Source organism: Schistocerca nitens, chromosome 8 (assembly GCF_023898315.1).
Source record: "Schistocerca nitens isolate TAMUIC-IGC-003100 chromosome 8, iqSchNite1.1, whole genome shotgun sequence".
Taxonomy (NCBI): Eukaryota; Metazoa; Arthropoda; class Insecta; order Orthoptera; family Acrididae; genus Schistocerca; species Schistocerca nitens.
The window spans coordinates 350,219,199-350,238,073 of record NC_064621.1 but is presented as its reverse complement, the minus strand read 5'-3'; the positions used below and the strand labels follow the sequence as shown (position 1 = coordinate 350,238,073).

The window sequence follows — 18,875 nt, the reverse complement described above, 5'->3', positions numbered from 1 at the left end:
CCCTCCAATACTAAATTGGTGATCCCTCGATGTCTTAGAACATTCTTCTGTAGCACCACATTTCTAAAGCTTCTATTCTCTTCTTGTCTAAACTATTTATCATCCACGTTTCACTTCCATACATGGCTACACTCCATACAAATACTTTCGGAAACTACTTCCTGACATTTAAATCTATATTCGATGTTAACAAACATCACAATATCTGATTGAATAAATGGTCTCTAGCATTGAAACCATGCGTTTCCGGACATAAGTTCATTAGAACTTTTTTGTTCCTTATCCTCCCATCGATCAATCGCTAGACTTTGTATACGGTGGAAAACTCACCCTGTATAAGCACACCAGACCAGTATTAGTGAACCACAGGAGACATCAGTCTGACGCTTTATAACATCGCCTCATCGCTTGATAATGGCCTTAACTGGATGCAGGAGAAACAAGTTTCTTCAGATATGCCATATCCAGCTGATCCAAAGTACACAGAGGTGACAAAAGTCATGGGGTAGCGATATCACATACACAGGTGGCTGAAGTGTCGCGTACACAAGGTGTAAAAGGGCAGTGCGTTGGCGGAGCTCTCATTTGTGCTCAGGTGATTCACGTGAAAAGGTCTGCAATGTGATTATGGCCACACGACTCTGAATGCGGAATGGTAGCTGGGGCTAAACACATGGGACAGTCCATTTCGGAAGTCGTTAGAAAGTTCAACCCACAGTGTCAAGAGTGTGCCGGTAATATTGCATTTCAGGCATTACCTCTCACCGCGGACTACGCAGTGCCCGGTGACCTTCACTTAACGATCGAAAGCAAGGGCATTTGCGTAGAGTTGCCAGTGATAATAGAAAAGCAACACTGCGTGAAATAACTACAGAAATCAATGTAGTACACACGACAAACGTATCCGTTAGGATAGTGCGGCGGAATTTGGCGCCAATGGGCTATGACGACCGACGCAAGTGTCTTTGCTAACATTACGGCATCGCCTGCAGCGCCTCTCCTGGGCTCGTGACCCCATCGGCTGGCCACCAGACGACTGGAAGACCGATACCTGATCGGATGAGTCCCGATTTCAGTTGGTAAGGGCTGACGGTAGGTTTAGAGTATGGCGCAGACCCCCACGAAGTCATGGACCCAAGTAACAATCAGGCATAGCGGTGTGGGCTATGTTTAAATGGAATGGACTGGGTCATCTGGCCCAAGTGAACCGATCGTTGATTATCATGATTATGTAGCCACTCAAGGACATCATGTTCCCAAAACACGATGGAATTTTTGTGGATGACAGTCTGCCATGTCACTGGGCCACAGTTGTTTGCGATTGATTTGTAGATCTTTGTGGACAATTCGAACGAATGATTCGGCCAACACGAATCTCATTGAACATTTATGAGACATAATCGAGAGGTCAGTTCGTGCACAAAATCCTGCACAGCAACAATTTCGCAATTATGGACGGCTATAGGAGTAGTATGGCTCCGTATTTCTGCAGGGTACTTCCAACGACATTTTTAGTCCATGCCAAGTTGAGAGGCTGCACTACACCAGACAAAAGGAGGTCCGACACGATATCAAAGATATTCCATAAGATTTGTCATCTCATTGTAAATGTTTCGTTTCCAAAACTAAATCGTATAATGATCCGTGAGCATGTGTGGTTGTGGCGACTGGTAATACGCAAGCCACTTGAGCGTCTGTTGGCGTTCCCAGGCCCCACAGCCGGCAGCCTCCTGGTCCGAGGTTCGAGACGCGCTGTCCTTCGCGGATGCTTGCGCTCAGCCCCTCTTTTTCGGCCTGATACCTATCACTACCGGCTCCGAAGACTGTCTCTACCTCAACGTCTACGCGCCGGCTGCGGCGAGTGGTCCTTACCCCGTCATGGTCTACATCCACGGTGGAGCCTTCAAGGGTGGTAGTTCTTCGAGTTCAACTCCGCACAGCTTCGTGGAGAAGGGCGTTGTGCTAGTCACAATCGCCTACCGTCTCGGAGCCCTTGGTAAGTATATCACTTCATTTTCGCTTTTTTTGAGATTCCATTTAGCGTGACGTGTTAGATGAGAAAATTTGAAAGAAATCTAGATTTTCGAACCAAGGGCAAACACCAAGCGAAATTAATGCAACGTGGAATAGTCCCATGCCGATATAGATCCAAGCGCACTACACACGTCAAAAAAAGTTTTGCATCACACCTGTTCCCAGAACTCCTGAAGATAGACGTTGACTGTGGATATTGTATCACAGACACAGTCCCTTTGACTGTTCAGAGATGTCACTAAACCCACCCAAAGATGTAAACAACCTATTAGATCGAGGGCCGCCCAAGGGCTATTACTGCAGTAGATGCAGTGGAAGCATAATTTAATAATAGCTAATACTTGGATTAATAATCATAAAAGAAGGTCACAGATAGCTTATATAATGGTAAGACAGAGCTTCAGGAACCATGTTTTAAATTGTAAGACATTTCCAGAGGCAGATGTGGACTCTCACCACAATCTATTGGTTATGAAATGTAGATTAAAAGTGAAGAAACAGCAAAAAGGTGATAATTTGAGAAGACGGGACTTGGATAAACTGAAAGAACCAGAGGTTGTAGAGAGCTTCAGAGAGAGCATTAGGGAACGATTGACAAGAATGGGGGAAAGAAATACAGTAGAAGAAGAACGGGTAGCTTTGAGAGATGAAATAGTGAAGGTAGCAGAGGATCGAGTAGGTAAAAAGACAAGGGCTAATAGAAATCCTTGGGTAACAGAAGAGATATTGAATTTACCTGATGGAAGGTGAAAATATAAAAATGCAATAAATGAAGCAGGCAGAAAGGAATACAAACGTCTCAAAAATGAGATCGACAGGAAGTGCAAAATGGCTACGCAGGGATGGCTAGAGGACAAATGTAAGGATGTAGAGGCATTTATCATTACGGCTATGATAGATACACCCTACAGGAAAATTAAGGAGACCTTTGGAGAAAAGAGAACTACCTGTATGAATATCAAGAGCTCATGTGGAAAACCGGTTCTAAGCAAAGAAGGGAAAGCAGAAAGGCGGAAGGAGTATATAAAGGGTCTATACAAGGGCAATGTACTTAAGGCTAATATCATGGAAATGGGACGTAGATGAAGATGAAATGGGAGATATGATACTGCGTAAAGAATGAAGAATTTCACAGAGCACTGAAAGACCTAAGTGGAAACAAGGCCCCAGGAGCAGACAACATTCCATTAGAACTACTGACAGCCTTGGAAGAGCCAGGCCTAGCAAAACTCGACCAGCTAGTGAGCAAGATGTATGACACAGGCGAAATACCCTCAGACGTCAAGAAAAATATAATAAATCCAATCCCAAAGAAAGCAGATATTGACAGATGTGAAAATTACCGAACTATCAGTTTAATAAGCCACGGCTGCAAAATACTAACATGAATTCCTTACAGACGAATGGAAAAAATGGTAGAAGCCGACCTCGGGGAAGATCAGTTTGGATTCCATAGAAATGTTGGAACACGTGAGGCAATACTGACCCTACGACTTATCTCAGAAAATAGATTAAGGAAAGGCAAACCTACGTTTATAGCATTTTTAGACTTAGAGAAAGCTTTTGCCAATGTTAACTGGAATACTCTCTTTCAAATTCTGAAAAAGCAGTGGTTGGGAATGGAGTGAGACAGGGTTGTAGCCTACCCGCAATGTTATTCAATCTGTATATTGAGCAAGCAGTAAAGGAAACAAAAGAAAAATTCGGAGTAGGAATTAAAATCCACGGAGAAGAAATAAAAACTTTGAGGTTCGCCGATGACATTGCAAAGGACCTGGAAGAGCAGCTGAACGGAATGGACAGGGTCTTGAAAGGAGAATATAAGACGAACATCAACAAAAGCAAAACGAGGATAATGGAATGTAGTCGAATTCTATCGGGTGATGCTGCGGGTATTAGATTAGGTATTGAGACACTTAAAGTAGTAAATGAATTTTGCTATTTGGGGAGCAAAATAAATGATGATGGTCGAAGTAGAGAGGATATGAAATGTAGACTGGCAATGGCAAGGAAAGTGTTTCTGAAGAAGAGAAATTTGTTAACGTCGAGTATAGATTTAAGTGTCAGAAAGTCGTTTCTGAAAGTATTTGTATGAAGTATAGCCATGTATGGATGTGAAACGTGGACGATAAATAGTTTACAGAAGAAGAGAATAGAAGCTTTCGAAATGTGGTGCTACATAAGAATGCTGAAGATTAGATGGGTAGATCACATAACTAATGAGGAGGTATTGAACAGAATTGGAGAGAAGAGAAATTTGTGGCACAACTTGACTAGAAGAAGGGATCGGAAGGTAGGGAATATTCTGAGGCATCAAGGGATCACCAATTTAGTATTGGAGGGCAGCGTGGAGGGTAAAAATGGTAGAGGGAGACCAAGAGATGTATTCACTAAACAGATTCAGAAGGATGTAGGTTGCAGTAGGTACTGGGAGATGAAGAAGCTTGCTCAGGATAGAGAAGCATGGAGAGCTGCATCAAACTAGTCTCTGGACTGAAGACCACAACAACAAAAGAAGATTGTATAAATGGAATAGATTTGGAGACAAGAGAAGGTTTTAGATTGATTAAGTAATGCTTAGACAGAGATTTAGGAACCAGATTTTAAATCATAAGGCATTTCCAGCGGCAGATGTAGACCCTGACCAAAATTTGTTGCTTATGTACTGTAGATTAAAACTGAAGAAACTGGAAAAGGGTAGGAAATTAAGGAGATGGGACTTGGATAAGTTGAAAGAATCAGAGGTTGTTGAGAGCTTGAGAGGGAGCATCAGGGAACAGTAGACTAGAGCATGGGAGTGGAATACAGTAGAATACGAATGGATAGCTTTAGGAGATAAAATAGTGAAGTTAGAAGAGGATCAAATAGGTAGAAAGGCAAGGCCCAATAGGAATCCTTGTGTAGCACAAAATATATTGAATTTAACTGATGAAAGGAGAAAATACAAAAATGCAGCATCTGAAGCAGGAGAAAGCGAACACAAACTTTCAGGAAATGAGACTGACAAGAAGTTCAAAACTGCTAAGCAGGAGTGGCTATAGGACGAATTTGAGGATTTACAAACATATTTCACTAGGGGAAAGATAGATATCGCCTACAGGAAAATTTGAGAGGCCTTTGTGAAAAAGAGAAGCACCTGTATGTATATCAAGACCTCAGATGGTAAACCAGCCCTAAGCAAAGAAGGGAAAGATGAAAGGTGGAAGGGGTGTATAGAGAGTCTATACAAAGGAGATGAACTTGAAAGCAATATTATAGAAGGGGAAGCGGACGTAGATGAAGATGAGATGGGAGATATGACACTACGAGAAGAATTTCACAAAGCTCTGAAAGATCTAAGTCGAAACAGTGCCCCAACAGTAGACGGCATTCCGTCAGAACTACTGATAGCTTTGGGAGAGCCAGCCATGACAAAACTCTTCAATCAGGTGTGCAAGATGTATGAGACAGGCAAAATACCCTCAGACTTCAAGAAGAATGTGATAATTCCAATTCCAAAAGAAAGAAGCTGCTGTCAGGTGTGAAAATTATCGCACTAACATTTAAGTAAGTCATGGTTGCAAAATACTAACCCTAATTCTTAACAGCAAAATGAAAAAACTGATAGAAGCAGACGTCGGGGGTGATCTTTGGATTTCGAGGAAATGTAGGAACACGCGAACTAGTACTGAGACTACGATTTATCTTAGAAGATAGATTAAGCAAAGGCAAATCTACATTTGTAGCGTTTGTAGACTTAGGGAAAGCTTTTGACAATGTTGACTGAAAAAGAGTCGAGGGGTATGAAATGGAGGCAGTGGTTGTGAAAAGAGTGAGACAAAGTCGTCGCCTATCCCCAATGTTATTCAATCTGTACATTGAGCAAGCTGTACAGGAAACCAAGAAAAATGTGGAGTAGGAATTAAAGTTCATGGAGAAGAAATAAAAACTTTGAGGTTTGCTGACGACATTGTAATTCTGTCTGACGCAACTAGGGACTTGGAAGAGCGGTTGTACAGAATAGACAGTGTTTTAAAAAGAGGATATATGATGAACATCGAAAAGTGAAAAAAGGATAATGGAATGTAGTCGAATGCTGAGGGAATCAGATTAGTAAACGAGTCACGTAAAGTAGTAGATGGGGTTTGCTATTTGGGCATCAAAAAAACTGATCATGACCGAAGTAGAAAGGATATAAAATATAGACTGGCAATGGCAAGAAAAGCATATCTAAAGAAGAGAAATTTGCTAACATCGGAAGTCTTTCCAGAAGGTATTTGTCTGGATTGTAGTCATGTACGGAAGTGAAACGTGGACGTTAAACAGTTTAGATAAAAAGAGAATAGAAGCTTTCGAAATGTGGTGCTACAGAAGAGTGCTGAGGATTAGATGGGTCGATCACCTAATGAGGAAATACTGAATAGAATTGGGGAGACTAGAAATTTTGTGCCACAATTTGACCAAAAGACGGAATCGGTTGATAGGACACATTCCGAGACATCAAGGGACCATCAATTTAGTATTTGAGGGAAGTGTGTGTGGTGGGGGGGGGGGGGGGGAGACCAAGAGATCTATACAGCAGGCAGATTCAGGAAGATGTAGGTTGCAGTAGTTATTTAGAGATGAAGAGGCTTGCACAGGACAGAGTAGCATAGAGAGCTGCATCAAACCAATATTCCGGCTGAAGACCACAACAACAACGACACAACAAAATTCAAGTATTTATTTTACATAGTTGTAAGTATAATTAAGTATCTGACATTAGAGTAAACTAATAACTCATTACGACAGGAAATTGTAGGTCGTCGTAGATAATAGTAAACACTATATATCTATTGAAAACTAGGTGATGTGTGTTTCATAGAATTAATCGACTGTAAGTCTTAGATATAATTGATTTGAAAATTAACACTTTGAGGTCCGCACGTCTCGTACAGATGTATTCGCTTGGCGCCGGCAGCGCTAGTTCGGATCACTTGGCTTGTCGCCGGCCGTTCTTGACATTATCGGGAGATTATAAATTGTTAAGTTTTATTAATCTCGTCGTTGGTTCTCATACGTTCACAACCCTGTTCCCCTACATTCATAAAATTTCGAAGATATACATACGTAAATAAATAGAAATTGTGTTTGTTTCATATATTTGTTTATTTGTATTGTCTTTGGTACTTAGTACTTCTCTTTCGTATGATATGCAGCAAAACAGTCTCCAAGATGCACCGCAAATTTTACACAAGACTTGCACATTAAGTTTGTTGTTCTCCTTTTTTGTTTTTGGAACATACGAGGCAGTTCCTTCGTTTTCGTTTATTCGTTTCGGAAATAAGTATTAGCTGGTACGCGATGTCGTGACAACCCCCAAGTTTTGCTCAGAAGCAGGTACATGGTCTTTTATCCACGAATCAGACACTTTCAATAAAAAATCGTGAAATCGGAGACTCTTGTTGTCTGTATTAAAATAGTGCCATGTACGAAATGCATTGAATAATGCGCAATTAAAGAGGGACATGCAAACCTTTTTTGACCATTTTATAGTTTTTCTGTATATGGGGTAACAACTCAAATATTGGTCTGCCCGATCCACTCCTTTCATGTATTTGTTGTAGTCTGATACACTTTCGGGTTTTTCTATTGCGCAGTTGGTTTTTCTACATTTTCTTTGAGTGTCACTCGAAGTGGCATTATGTACTGTAGCGATCATTCGTATCGTTTTAGTTTTCGAAGCTCTACATACCTGTGAGAGTACTTCACCTTTCCGTTAATGACAAGCTTCAAACACATTGACTTTTACGCACTTTAATTTTTCCGGAAATCCTATATTTTGCCGTATCGTTCCACAAACTCGAATTTTCTTTTCAAGTAACTTCTCTGCAAGTTCTACATTGTTATAATAATTATCCATGTAGAGGTGACGCCACTTTTCATAAGAAGGTGTCAATAGTTCTATCACTATTTTTGCTAAAGGCTGTCCAGCACCGCTACATATCTTGAATGAGGAAATGTATCCCGTGCTCGACATCACACAGAATCCGAATGAGTATGCCATATTTCGTAATTTTCGACGGAATGTAAGCTTTAAAATTTAACCGCCCACTCCACAGTATCATTTCCTCATCAGTTGAGATGTTTTGACTTGGATTAAAGGTTTCTTTAAACTATTTGGAAAAATAATCAATTACGAACTGCACTTTGAAAAGCCTGTCGGCATTATCCGGTTTATTGTTGTTGTCGGAAAAACGTAAAAATGATAATATTTGTCTGAATCGGTTGCGGGACGTCGTTTTGCGAACGGACTCGTTGACCAATAATCATCGGTCCTTGCTTTTTTTTACAATTTCCATAAGGATAGCAAGCCCAAACCATTTTCTAAGTTCGGGTCCCGTAACGTCGACAAATTTGGCATTTTTATCCACTTTTTTCTATTGCAATTTTGACTGTAGTACTTGTTGGTTTCGTTGCTAATATATTCAAATAGATCGTTCCCAATATACAATTCTACGATATCCTCGACGTACTGTGTATCTTTGGGAAATATGTTTGAACCTGGAGATCCTTCAAATTTATTATTGGTCCCCGGTAAATCAAAGTCTGACCTCTGTGCACTGTCGTCTTCTTCTGATTCATCCGAAAGAGTTGGCAACCGTAGCGTTCGCCGAATTCTTCTTGGACGTATTTCACTATCTTCCGACGATTCTGCTTCACCTTCATATTTTTTATATTCAATGTCTTCTTCCCCCTCGGCCAAGTCGTCCGAAACGTCAGACAATACGTCCGCGCATTCATCGTAAATAATCGTATCGTCTCTTTCGTCTGCCATGATGAAAGGACACGTACTTGTTGACGTGTGTAACTTACCGTTACCTAAACAAAACACCAACAGAATGCAAAAGATACTAAAGTGTTGTCGCCGGCCATTGAGCGGTACTATGCTCACGACACCACTGTGTTGTCGCCGGCCGTTGACCGCTATTTCGCGCACACCACTGTGGTGTCGCCGGACGGAATAGTGTTAAGAATTTTTAAACTTAGGAACAAATGGTCAACCCCAGTGAAAATAACAGGAAAAATCCTTTGGAAATGAATGAGCTCATATTTAATTTTAATGATTTTTAAATTAATCAAAATCAAGTTATCTCATGACAACATAAATTTAGTAAATGAATACTGATGCAAAACAATACCATCATACACAACCGTGATTGATTCTAGTGGATGTAGTACACTGTGGTGCAAATAGTTTTAATGTGTATTATAAGAAGTAGTTATGATCTTCATTTTTCGGAATCTGGGCAGTAAAATTACGAGATTCGGAGGCAGAGTGGGGGATGCGAGTATACATAGCAGAAGTAGGAATATTGAGCAAGGGACAGTGTGTCAACCACGGATTATCTGAGTGGAAATCACGTATTATTTCACTCGCAAATCTTAGTACAAGTTACAGAGACAGACACTGGAACGATGCAGCATTGAACTTTGTTCAATTCGGTCCGAAAGCACAAGTTTCGGGCATAACAAAATTTTCGTGCGGTAGCAATGAACTTTAGCGATTTACAATGAATCGAAGGAACTCTGATTTTTTCTGTTCAGTTGGTAATAGTGTTCAGCTTTAGAGTGTGGATATCAGAGGAAGTATTTGGCAAAACACTATAGCGTAAATCTGGAAGGTAAACTCACACTAATGCTATCTTCGGCTGGGCTATATACTCAGGTACTCGCTCTGTGCAATGTTACTAACCAGACAGAACATTACTCACAATCTCGTGTGTCGCCTATAGTTATTGATCGCCCACCTCCTATATGTTATTAATCATTGGTGTTGAAAGCAGAAACTTTGAACTTGAGTTGAACTAGAGTGCAAGTGGAACTTCCCTCCTTTAGACAACCAAGAGCCAAATAATTTAACGGCCATACATTGTACCAGCAGCCTTGGTGCTGAAAGAAAACATTTATCATCTGTTATGTTTCTCACTGTAATGTGTATATCTGAGTAGTACCTTAGAGTTCTGTTGTGTAGCAAAATTTTCTAACTTTTTTAACACCTTACCTTCTATGTCAGATAATAATATTAACAGTAATAACATCTTTCATCTATCTAAGGGCAGTAGTATAATTTACTAGAATACCCAAGTAGATACATTTTATTCCATTTTGACATGAAAGACTTGCATGTAACTTCAGGTTTCTGCCAGCACTTGAATGAACTGCTCCACACACGGTCTAGAATGGGTATGGATTCATTCAGTATGACTGTGTAGTATTTTCAGATATGGTTTGACGTGCATTTTGTTTTAACATACACTGATCAATCTTTAAAGACAAATTAACAAATCATGATTTCTTTGACTTTTTCGTCCGTAGAACAGTGACGCCTGGCGAAGCGTCCCATACACGAAGGAGTACACTGTTCCCTTTCTTGACCGAAAACTGAAACTACATTTAAAAGTTCAATGGCTTGTACAAAGCAATAAGTCTAACCACTTGTTTCTAAAAGTTCACATTTCACTTTGTACTCTAGGGAACGGCTTTAGGAAATTGATATTGATGACGCCGGGCAGTGTGGCCAAGTGGTTCTAGGCGTTTCATTCTGGAACCGCGCGACCGCTACGGTCGCAGGTTCGAGTCCTGCCTCGGGCATGGATGTGTGTGATGTCCTTAGGTTAGTTAGGTTTAATTAGTTCTACGTTCTAGGGGACTGATGACCTCAGATGTTGAGTCCCATAGTGCTCAGAACCATTTGAACCATTTTTTTTTATATTGATGACTCTGAGTACAGTAAATAATAAAATTAAAGAGCCATCCTCAAAATACGGATTACAGAACCGCTATAATTAGTATCCTGTTCAGTTCTGTCTGTTATGATGGATAGTGTTTTTTCTTGTTTCAGAGCAGAAAAATTAGACAATGGAAGTTAAGTGACTTGTATGCCGAGTGAACACGGCAGTTGACATCTGACAGTTTGTGTGTGTGGAGAATTTACATCTTGTCGGCATGTCGCAGGTTTCCTGAGCCTGTTGAACGACGACATCCCGGGCAATGCGGGTTTCAAGGACCAGGTGCTGGCGCTACAGTGGGTGCAGAGGAACATCGCAGCCTTCGGCGGAGATCCTAGCAGCGTTGTCATATTTGGGGAAAGTGCGGGTGGCGGCTCCACGTCACATCTCTTCCTCTCGCCGGCCACCAAGGGTGAGTACTTCCTGAGCTATCAGGCCTATAAGCCAGATGTAATCAATCAAGAACTGTAGTACTCCGAAACAAGATACGAAAAGAAAATATATCACTTCATTTGACGGAATTTATATCATTCTCTCTTTGTTTTTCATAGTTCCTGTCTTTGTTTTTATAAGGATGTTTCTATGCAGTGCATCTTCTTCTCTTTAACCTCATCTTTGAATCTCCAACCACTTCTTTACTCTATTTAGGTTTGTGTTTGAGCTCTCAAACGAGTGACGTAATAATTTTAATCATGCTATCGGTGTTCATGTGGAGTACTTGACTTAGCTAGATTAGCGTGATTGCAGATCTGTTTCCCGAATTTGTTATGCACTTCGTCCTGAATTTCAGAGTTCAAATTGCTACACCAAGAAGAAATGCAGGTGATAAACGGGTATTCATTGGACAAATATATTATACTAGAACTGACATGTGATTACATTTTCACGCAATTTGGGTGCATAGATCCTGAGAAATCAGTAACCAGAACAACCACCTCTGGCCGTAATAACTGCCTCGATACTCCTGGGCATTGAGCCAAACAGAGCTTGGATGGCGTGCACAGGTACAACTGCCCATGCAGTTTCAACACGACACCACAGTTCATCAAGAGTAGTGACTGGCGTATTGTGACGAGCCAGTTGCTCGGCCACCATTGACCAGACGTTTTCAGTTGGTGAGAGATCTGGAGAACGTGCTGGCCAGGACAGCACTCGAACATTTTCTGTATCCAGAAACGCCCGTACAGGACCTGCAACATGCGGTCGTGCATTATCCTGCTGAAATGTAGGCTTTCGCAGGGATCGAATGAAGGGTAGAGTCACGGGTCGTAACACATCTGAAATGTAACGTCCACTGTTCAAAGTGCCGTCAATGCGTAGAAGAGGTGGCCGAGACGTGCAACCAATGGCACCCCATACCATCGTGCCGGATGATACGCCAGTATGGCGATGACGAATACACGCTTCCAATATGCGTTCACCGCGATGTCGCCAAACACGGATGCGACCATCATGATGCTGTAAACAGACCCTGTATTCATCCGAAAAAATGACGTTTTCCCATTCGTGCACCCAGGTTCGTCGTCGAGTACATCATTGCAGGCGCTCCTGTCTATGATGCAGCGTCAAGTGTAACTGCAGCCCTGGTCTCCGAGCTGATAGTCCATGCTGCTGCAAACGTCGTCGAACTGTTCGTGCAGATGGTTGTTGTCTTGCAAACGTCCCCATCTGTTGACTCAGGGATCGATACGTGGTTGCACGATCCGTTACAGCCATGCTGATAAGATGCCTGTCCTCTCGACTGCTAGTGATACGAGGCCGTTGGGATCCAGCACGGCATTCCGTATTACCCTTCTGAACCCACCGACTCCATATTCTGCTAACAGTCATTGGATCTCGACCAACGCGAGCAGCAATGTCGCGATATAATAAACCGCAATCGCGGTAGGCTACAATCCGACCTTTATCAAAGTCGGGAACGTGATGGTACGCATTTCTCCTCCTTACACGAGGCATCACAACAATGTTTCACCAGGCAACGCCGGTCAACTGCTGTTTGTGTATGAGAAATCGTTTGGAAACTTTCCTCATGTCAGCACGCTGCAGGTGTCGCTACCGGCTCCAACCTTGTGTGAATGCTCTGAAAAGCTAATCATTTGTATATCACAGCATCTTCTTCCTGTCGGTTAAATTTCGCGTCTGTAGCACGTCATCTTCGTGGTGCAGCAATTTTAATGGCCAGTAGTGTATATTGTATATCAAATAGTGTTCTGGTGTTAACTAAGCCAAAGCGCTTCCAGTAGTCCGGAATATTGTGACTGTATTGTAGGGAGCAGAAAAATAACAAAAGGCAATACCAGAAATCTTTCTCTCCTCAAATGATTAGGAATCCCATTGCCAAAAGTTCAACTTTCAAATTACTATTGTCCATGAATGGCTGCAAATGATCTCCAAGTAGCCGAACATAACAATTTCCAGTCAATGATCAGTTTAGTTGGACCAGAGGCCCAGTCCATTCCATGTAAACGCAACCCACACCATTATGGAACCACCACCAGTTTGCACTTTGCCTTGTTGATAACTCGACTTCGTGGGATCTGCGCCACACTCGAACACAACCATCAGCTCTTACCAATTAAAACAGGACTCATCTTTCCAGGCCACGGTTTTCCAGTCGTCCAAGGCACAACCCAGGAGAGGCGCTGCAGGCGATGTCGTGCTTTTACCAAAGGCACTCGCGTCGGTCATCTGCTGCCATAGACCATTAATGCCAGTTTCGCCACACTGTCCTAACGCATACGTTCATTGTACGTCCCATATTGATTTCTGCCTGTTATTTCACACGGTTTTGCTTGCCTGTTAGGGCTGACAACACTAATCAAACGCCGCTGCTCTCGGTCGTTAAGTGAAGGCCGTCGGGACTGCATTGTTCGTGGTGAGTGGTAATGTCTGAAATTTAGTATTCTCTGCTCACTCTTGACACTGTAGACCTCCGAATATTGGATTCCTTAATGATTTTCGAAATGTCCCATGCGTCTAGGTCCACCTACCATTCTGCGTTCAAAGTCTGTTAATTCCCATCGTGCGGCCATGAACACGTCGGACACCTTTTCACTTGAATCGCAGTAGTACGAATGACATCTTCGCTATTGCGCTGCCTTTTTATACGTTGCGCATGCGATACTAGCACCATCTGTATATGCACATATCGCTATCCCATGATTTTCGTCATTCAGTGTACAATCACTTGCATACCGAAACATGTAGCGCTTGACGGTTGTTGCATGTTGAAATTTTAATGGCTAACGGTTTGCTTAGAAGGCTCTATCATCATCAATATCGTCGTCATCATCGTCGGTGTCAGCCAGTTCGATCACTTGGTGATGTGACCTGTTTGAGTTGACTAGGATGCAAGCAGATCCTTCCTTATCTGCCAATCTTGAGCTTTCCGTTGCCATTTAGTCTGGCTTCTTTCTTAGGTCTGTCCCTTCTGTTCTTTTGGTAAGCTGAACTCAAAGCTAGTACTTCATTTGACCGTCTACCGTCTTTTATTCGAGCGAAATGACCAGCCCACTGTTGTTGCAAGGCATTCACTCCTTCCACTAAGCTACTGATCTTTTGTACGTCTGATATCAACTGCTCTCTTTCCCTGTTTCTTCGCGTAGCCCGGCATTGATCTTTCCATTCCACTTTGGGTTACTATTAGTTTTCTAACAATGAACTCATTTAATGTCCTTGTCTCACAGCCATAAGTTATTATTGGCAGTATAGACTGGTCAAAAACTGTTTCCTTCAGCTCAACCGATATCTTAGAATTCAAACCTGAAGAGTATCTTCCATAAGCTTGTCACCCTAATTTAGTGCGTTGACTGTTCCTGTTTTTAGGTAGCCTTTCATACTTCAAGTTGACCCAGACAGACATATTCTGTGATTATTTCCAGGTATACGTCCCTGTGGTGTCCATTTATTCATCATGGTCTTGGTTTTATCATATTTCTTTTTAGACCACTTCAGATAAGAATAATACAAATTTGCTAACTAACGTCTGAAGTCTTTCTATTTAGAAACTGAACAATATCAGGGATATTATTTTGCAATTCAGACATTGCTTTTTCTAGAACTACTGAAAATAGTTTTGGAGGTATAGAGTCACTTTGTTTTACAACATTTTAAATGGGAAATTCATTTGTTTCCTCAACAACATTCACAAACGCTGTGAAGGTTTTGCATATGTTGTATAAGTCCTTAATATAACCATGTTCTATTTCTTTTTCTGTTAGAGCCTCAGAAACAGCTGAGTGACTGATCGAACCGAATGTCTGTTCAAAATCAATAAAGGCAAGCAAAGAAGAAGATGGCACTCATTTGTTCTGCTAATTGTTTGCGTAGAGTGAGGATATGATCAATTTTACTACAAGCTGGACGGAACACAGGTAGCTCAGTGGGTTGAACCACATCAAGTGTAGTGCTCGACCTGGAAGTAAAAATTCTAGTAAAAACTACGGACAGATGGCTGATAATGCGAGTTCTGTACATCTTTAGTACTACCTTTCTTATCTTTTGGGATTATTTTCGCTTTGTTTATTATTTAATACTAGAGAAAAACCTTTCCCATTAGAATGTGTAAATTTCCTGGATTATATGCTTCGTTCCAATGCCATTAATATCTTCAAATTTTCTGAATAACTTGCAACAAAGTTCCATAAATATCGTCAACTTTTTGTTAAACGTCTGCAGTATCACTAGCAGGTGGCAGTACTGTGCCACAAGCAACGAGTGTCTCAATTTTAGCAGCCACTGCGTCACTCAACATGCAAACTTCAGCGTTCACTTTAATTTTTTATAAACCTTTTTTGGTGAACTTGATGGCTAATTTGTATTTTCATTCACAGTCTCTCGAAGAGAGTTGATAAGTCTCCTTCAACAAAGCACTATCAGTCAAAACATTAAAGTAAGAATTGAAGTGCTGTACACCAACTCTCTCTGATACATCATAGTAGTCATAAAAGTGGATTTTTACCTTCATGTTCTAACTATGGAGTAAATTCTAAGTACTGAGTAACCACTAGTCACTGCCTCATGTACACAAAATTTAAATCTTCTCTAGAAATGCAGGTTTTCACAACCAATCTTCATATCTTTGGAAATTTAAAAGCTATGACTCATGCTGATGCTTTAGAAAAATGGATTAATAGCCGTTCAGAACTTGAAAAGATGTCGTTAATCGTTATGACCAACAAATTGTTAGCGATCATATCTTTATGTGCATTGCCCACATTCTCTTACCTTATATCACAGAAGAGGTATAACTAAGTTCGCCATCAGAGAATTCTCATCCCTAGACCAACTGACAAGTTTATCATTTCCCAAGAACTACTATGGCTGCTGATTTAAAATAAGCATGTAATCATTACTCCCAAGTTGTATTTGTACATCTTCAACATAATCTAGAAACCAAGTGAAACAATAACGTCACATATATATGACTGTATATTTATATATATTTGACTGTATTTCTACATACATACACACACACACACACACACACACACACACACATAAAGTAGAGCTGTGAGGACGGGGCGTGAGTCGTGCTTGGGTAGCTCAGTTGGTAGAGCACTTGCCCGCGAAATGCAAAGGTCTCGAGTTCGAGTGTCGGTCCGGCACACAGTTTTAATCTGCCTGGAAGTTTCACATCAGTGCACTCTCCGCTGCAGAGTGAAAATCTCATTCTGGAGACATCATCTATCAGACGTAGAAACCCGATTACCAATTTTCGTTTATGTGGCATAGCTCCTCCTTGGCTTGTGGTTTTTTCCGTCAGTGTATTTCATCTATCTTGTGCAACTATCTTTCTTTTAACTGAAATAATCAGCAACCAGCTGCAGAAGAGAAATTTTATTTCCTTTCCGGTTTCAGGCACTTCATACTCTTCTTCAGAAGGTTATAATTATCGAGTTATTTGTGAGTGTAAAAAATACTATGTTTTCAGTATAGTGCTGTGGTGATGAGGTTCTTAGTGCCTGTACAAAAATTGTATAAGGAAGTCAAACACCAAGTGCAAACATTATGACAGAAATGGATCTAACAGCAAAGCTGATTACCTCCAGTTCTGGCATGATGTTTGCACTTGTTGGTTAGCCTCCTTAAACCATTTTTGTACTGGAACTATGAACCACATGACCACAGCAATTTGTTAAATGCATGTTTATTTTTGCCACTCGCAAATAATGCGGTAGTTATCGTCTTCTGAAGAACGGCACTAGGTGCCTGAAACCGATAAAGGAAATAAAATTTCTCTTCTGGAACTGGTTGCTGATTATTTTAATTAATAGTGGAAAGAGTACTTGGCTATATTTTTTGAAGTCAGAGTTGCTATTAGTGAATATCTCATGAAGTTTTGTGACATTTAAACCAACATCCAAATATTTTTTGTGTTTTCTGCCGTAATGGGTGTCTCCAATTTCAAGTTTTAGACTATGATAAACGATTCGTAAACTATTATTTCCAGGAACACCACTGAAACTGCTGTTGTTCTCCAGGTGCCTTCAGGGATAGTATTCTGAAATAACAACTGATAGACTTTCCGTAATCTGTTATGTGAAATACCAAGGAGTTCCATTAACATATTCTTGTGAATATTCTTCGGTGCACCTTCAGTCTTATCTGTAAGAATTATTTCTTTTAAAATTACCGCCATTAGTTCTTGAGGGTATTTTCGTTCTGTCGCTGCAACTTAACGAAAATATGCTCAAGAACTATAAAGCAGCTTCTAACTTCCCCGGAAAATTTTGAAAATAAGATATATATTAGTTTAATTTCACTGGAGAATTTTGAAAAAAAGGACAATAATATAATGTTAATGTAATTTCTTTGGAGAATTTTGAAAAGATAATAATTAAATGTTAATGGGTATAGAACCTAGTGTAACCTTCCCACAAAAATATGAAAATGAAAAGAATTGAATAAGAATTGCAAATAGTACCAAATGTTAGCTTCCCACAGTAGTAAAACTCAATGATAATAACAATGTGCAAAAATATTAAGTCCCCACAAAATTAACGTTATGATCAACCTGATAAATTTTATAAGGTCATCTGCGATGACCTTAGGCCCTGTGCAAATCTGATAAATTGATTCTGGCAGGAAAAGCATAGGAAGTATTGTTTCAATTGTAATGATTATTTTCTTAAAAAATTGCTTTCAGAACAAAATTATTATTGGGGCGATTCTTGAACAAATTAATTACTGTTAAGATACATTACATTATCAGATGAGCGCAATGCTGCTTCATTACCTTATTTAAAAAATATACCTCGTTCCGAACCTTGACCAGAGCCCCATGTCGACGCCCGCCGACTCCTCACACACAACTGCGACTGACTCTCGCGCGCTACTACATGCTCTCGCGACTCGCTACGTACAACAACTGCCTCGCAACTGCAACTACCGACTCCCTACATGCAACTGCACTGAACTCTCGCGCGGTCAAGCGCAGACTAGCAACGATAAATAACTCTCTGGTCAGAGATTCTGTCATGCCTCGCCATCGCTGCTACCGAGTACATACGCGTTTCATAACCCTCCACTGGGGGGGGGGGGGGGGGCAAAAATTTGGCAGCGATGGTGAGTCATTTGGACTTGCCATGAGCAACAAATTTTTTGTAACTAATTAACTTTTACGATTCACAGAATATTCATATGTAGAACATGAATTAAATGTGGTGCACATGCACCAAGTACAAAACATTTCAGACAATGACAATGAGTACAGAACATATGACATAAGTGCACACACTGAAAAACTCTTTAGCATCTTCACAAAAAAATCATGTTGACAAGTGACATAAGTGCACATGCACTGCAGTTCAGAACATATCAGCAAATCAAAATGTATACATAATGAGTACAAATGGCATAAAGTGCACACGTACTGTAAAACTCTCTAATATTTTTATGACAAATAAACCTAATGAGTACAAATCATATTGACAAATGACAAAAGTGCACACACACTGAAGTAGTGAACATATCAGGGAATCACAAATGTATATGTAATGAGTACAAATGGCATGAAGTGTACAATCACTGAAGTTAAGTACAAAACATATTAACAAATGGCAAAAGTGCACACACACTGTAATACTCTCT

The 18,875-nt window shown here is 40.7% G+C and overlaps 1 protein-coding gene across 2 annotated transcripts in view; it reads left to right on the top strand.

Moving 5' to 3' along the window:
• LOC126198971 (juvenile hormone esterase-like) overlaps window positions 1–18,875 on the top strand; it is a 214,940-nt gene that overhangs the window by 113,410 nt on the left and 82,655 nt on the right. Inside the window, exons 3-4 of one of the 2 annotated variants that reach the window (XM_049935629.1) lie at window positions 1,711–1,996; window positions 11,011–11,196. The exons of the other annotated variant lie outside the window; for it this stretch is intronic. Coding sequence (XP_049791586.1) covers window positions 1,711–1,996; window positions 11,011–11,196 — 472 coding nt within the window. The remainder of the gene's footprint in view (window positions 1–1,710; window positions 1,997–11,010; window positions 11,197–18,875) is intronic. 2 annotated transcript variants of the gene reach the window in all.